Source organism: Pteropus medius, unplaced genomic scaffold (genome assembly GCF_902729225.1).
Source record: "Pteropus medius unplaced genomic scaffold, Ma_sr-lr_union100, whole genome shotgun sequence".
Lineage (NCBI taxonomy): Eukaryota > Metazoa > Chordata > Mammalia > Chiroptera > Pteropodidae > Pteropus > Pteropus medius.
In genome coordinates this window covers 293,315-296,745 of record NW_024344321.1, presented here as the reverse complement: position 1 = coordinate 296,745, position 3,431 = coordinate 293,315, and the positions used below count along the sequence as shown (strand labels likewise).

General features: G+C 37.4%; 1 protein-coding gene across 1 annotated transcript; it reads left to right on the top strand.

Moving 5' to 3' along the window:
• The first annotated feature begins 1,071 nt into the window (after window positions 1-1,071).
• On the top strand, window positions 1,072-2,249 carry RNASE11 (ribonuclease A family member 11 (inactive)). Its single transcript, XM_039869892.1, has 2 exons — window positions 1,072-1,150; window positions 1,637-2,249. Exon 2 carries the CDS (start codon window positions 1,659-1,661, stop codon window positions 2,247-2,249), a length of 591 nt encoding a protein of 196 aa, XP_039725826.1. The 5' UTR covers window positions 1,072-1,150; window positions 1,637-1,658.
• The last annotated feature ends 1,182 nt before the right edge of the window (window positions 2,250-3,431 follow it).

Here is a 3,431-nt window from a genome sequence, read left to right as displayed (position 1 = left end):
TATACTGATGTCAAATGAGCAGTATAAGAAGTGAGTGTGATAAGAAGTTTAGAGAAATGAGGAATGGATTTGAGAGACTTAAGTAACTGAGAAAATGTGTCAATGAAAGGATAGGATCTGAATTGGGCTTTGAAGGATTTCAAGAGGCAAAAAAGAATAGGCATTCAAGAAAGGAGCAAAAATGGAGAGATGGAATAGGGCTAATTCAGAAAGAGGGGGTCACACTTATTTGACTAGAGCAGGTTTGCATACCAAAATAATGGTAAATAAACCCTGAAAATCAGGTTGATATTAGATCAAGTAGAGCCTTGACTAAGTGGCCTCAGGGGATTAGATTACCTTGTGTAGGCGATGAGGAATATTTCAAGGTTTCTGAAGTAGTGTCATTGCAAGTGGTGTTTCTAGAAAAGATGTGTATTAAAGGAATTAGAGGGGCAAGGAATGGTGATTAGAAGGTAAATAAGTGTGATAATGCAGGAAATATAAGTACAAGGGAAGGAAGCTTTTAGAGGTGGGAGAGAAAAAAGAGGAAAAAACGAGATCTTTCTCGAGTAAGAGAAAAAATTGTCTCATGAATTTTCCAGCATTGACCTCAAGTTTAGGATTTTCTACACTAGTCAAGCCATACTAATGTTGTTAAAACAAACTCGTTGAGAAACTAGTAATATACACAGTTCAGTGCTTGATTCTGTACAGAATAAAAAGAAGCAGAAATTATGTTCCAGACTCAAGGAATTTTTAGCCTTAATAAAAGGAGAAAAGACTAACATGTATCAACTAAATAAAAAAAAAAAGATATAAAATGAAGTGCAGTAAAATCTATGCTGCAGGATTTCAAAGAAGCAAAATAAAAAGCATTTTGAGTTAAAGTACAAATAGACAAGGAATATTTCACAGAAGAGGAAGCACTTGGTGCTGCCTAGGTCACTGGGATTCTGACAGCTAAATGGACATTTTGTTCATTTCTCTGAGCAACCTTGTTCCACGTTGTCTCCTCTGATCTCATACAAGTCAACCTACCTCCTTTTTGCCCCTCCTTCTCTCACTTAGGCCCAATAACAGAAACTCACAGGAAACAAATACAATTTTACTTCTTGCCCTGCAACAAGCTGGAAGCTTTCTCTACAGGATCAACTTGCCAAAGGAACCGGTAAAGACAGATATCCCATTACTGGGAATCAATTGGGGGAAAAGAATGAGAGAAGGGGAAAATAACATTGTGGTTTTTTTCAAGTGGCTGCCATGTGCTAGGTACTGTGTGAGTCTGTAGAAGATATAGCAATAATGAGAAATATGTTGGGTGAGATTCTAGGAAGATTACAGATCCTTCCAATGAGATCGTAGACAAGGAGTAAAGGAAGGAAAATCCTATATAATTCTCACATTTCCCCCCCTTTTTTTTTCACATGGGGAAACTGAGGTTAGACAAGGTAGAGTAAATTGTTTGTTAGTGGATAAGCAGGGATTTGAAGATGGTCCTTCAGACTCCATAGCTGATTGTCTTTTCACTGCATCATACTGCCATTAACAGATGTCAGGGTCTTAAGTTACATGGTCGGGTCTATCCTGGGAATTGTTATAAGGAAAAGAGAGTTATCTCCTTATTTTTATATTTTACTTTTTATTTTTACTGCAGAACAGATTACCCTAAGTCTGAGATGGAGACCTCTCTGCTGCTACTTGGCCTGGGGTTGATTCTTGTAGGATCTTCAGGAAGCAAAATGGAGACGACTAAAGAAAAATTTTCAGAGGAAGAGATGCAATATGACATGGCAAAAAATAACCAAGAAAAACAGACCATTGAGGTATTAACGAACTTGACTCTGTTATGTCATGATTTCGGCCTTAGCATGTCCAGGGACATTATGTCTTCCTCATTATTGACATTCGGAAGATTACAGTATGGATTCCCTAAGAGAAACAGTCCAAGTAATGACAAAGAGTATTGCAATAACACAGTGGACTGGAGAACAGTTTCAGAAGTTAATGGGTCATGCATGTTAAGCAATAACTTTATTCTTGGCTCCATGGAAGTGATCCGCGGGGTCCCCAAGGCCCACAGCTACAAGTGTGGAGAAAATCTTGGCATAAACTGTTCTGACAGCCCAGGACCGGAGACTACTATGCTTACTATGGGCAAAGGATTCCCCAAGTGCCAGTACCACAGTGTTACATCACTAAAGAAAATATTAGCAGTGTTAACAGGTCATTCTCTGATGAGTTTGTTAGTTAGTGGCTCTAACTTGTAAATCCCACAGACTGTGAGACTACGATCTAAAGAAAGACATACTCATTATCATTATTGTTTATTGCTTTCTATTATCCACATATACCCTTTCAGCACTATAGTAAACTCTTGACTATTTATACTAACTGGAGGAATGAAAAATCCAAAATTGTGGATAACTTGATTAAAATTTATAAATGATCTTGGAATGCAGATTTTTCTCTCTCTCTCTATCTCTCTCTCTCTCTCTTTCACACACACACACACACACACACACTTTCTGTGAACCAAACTAAATTCCATCTTAGATCGGCTATAAAGCCAAGAAGTAGAGTTCACTCAACTTGACAGAATTAAGGCGACAAGGCCCAAAACCGATATAGATAACTGAAAATTAATTGTACTGCCACAAAATTATTCAAAGGAATAGTAAATGGGCATAGGGGATATTATTATCACTGCTTCTCTTCAAAGAAATGTGTGCATTAATGTGTGCACTCGAATGTGAGCACTCTCCTATGCAACCAGAAGCCTGCTTGTCCTCCAGAAGATGCCAGAGGAAAAAGATATTTTGCCTTAGCTGCTGCCCTCATTCAAAAGCTGCAGCCCTATGTAACCTTCATTTCTCTATCCTTATTCCTATCTATGTCACAGATTGCCAAGAAGGAAGAAATAAAACGCTTATTGCAATCTCTACTCGAGCATAGTCTTGATTCCCTGGGGGAGAGGAATGGCAAGCCATGGAGGAATAAAGGAGATAGAAATAGAAAATAGGAAGTTTATGCCAAATGTCAGGCAAAATTAGTCTTCAACCTTATTTTCTGATGTTGTAGTGAACTTTTTTTTATTACCAATTATTTATTTGTAAATCTTTATGGTTCAAAGCTCTACAGAAAGCATGAGCAGTTATCTTCTTCATTAATGAGGACCTATGTATTCTTGTTTTCTCATCTTACATCGCCCCTCTATCCTGAGACCACTCATTTTTAATGTCCTAATTTTAAATGAAGGCATGTAAATGAATGTCACATCACTGAAATACTTTTTTTGTTGTATATCGCTCTTTATATATCAATTTTCCCGATGTTTTTCAATTTGGTGCAGAATTCTCATTATATCGAAACTACAAAACTCTGACAATCAACCAATATGCAGCATTAGGGTAGATATTTTTGTACCTTTTAGCTGGGTTTTCCTTGTCAGT

Bases quoted from the DNA above. Each gene is read 5' to 3' on its own strand.
- RNASE11 (XM_039869892.1), top strand. From the start codon at position 1,659: ATGGAGACCTCTCTGCTGCTACTTGGCCTGGGGTTGATTCTTGTAGGA.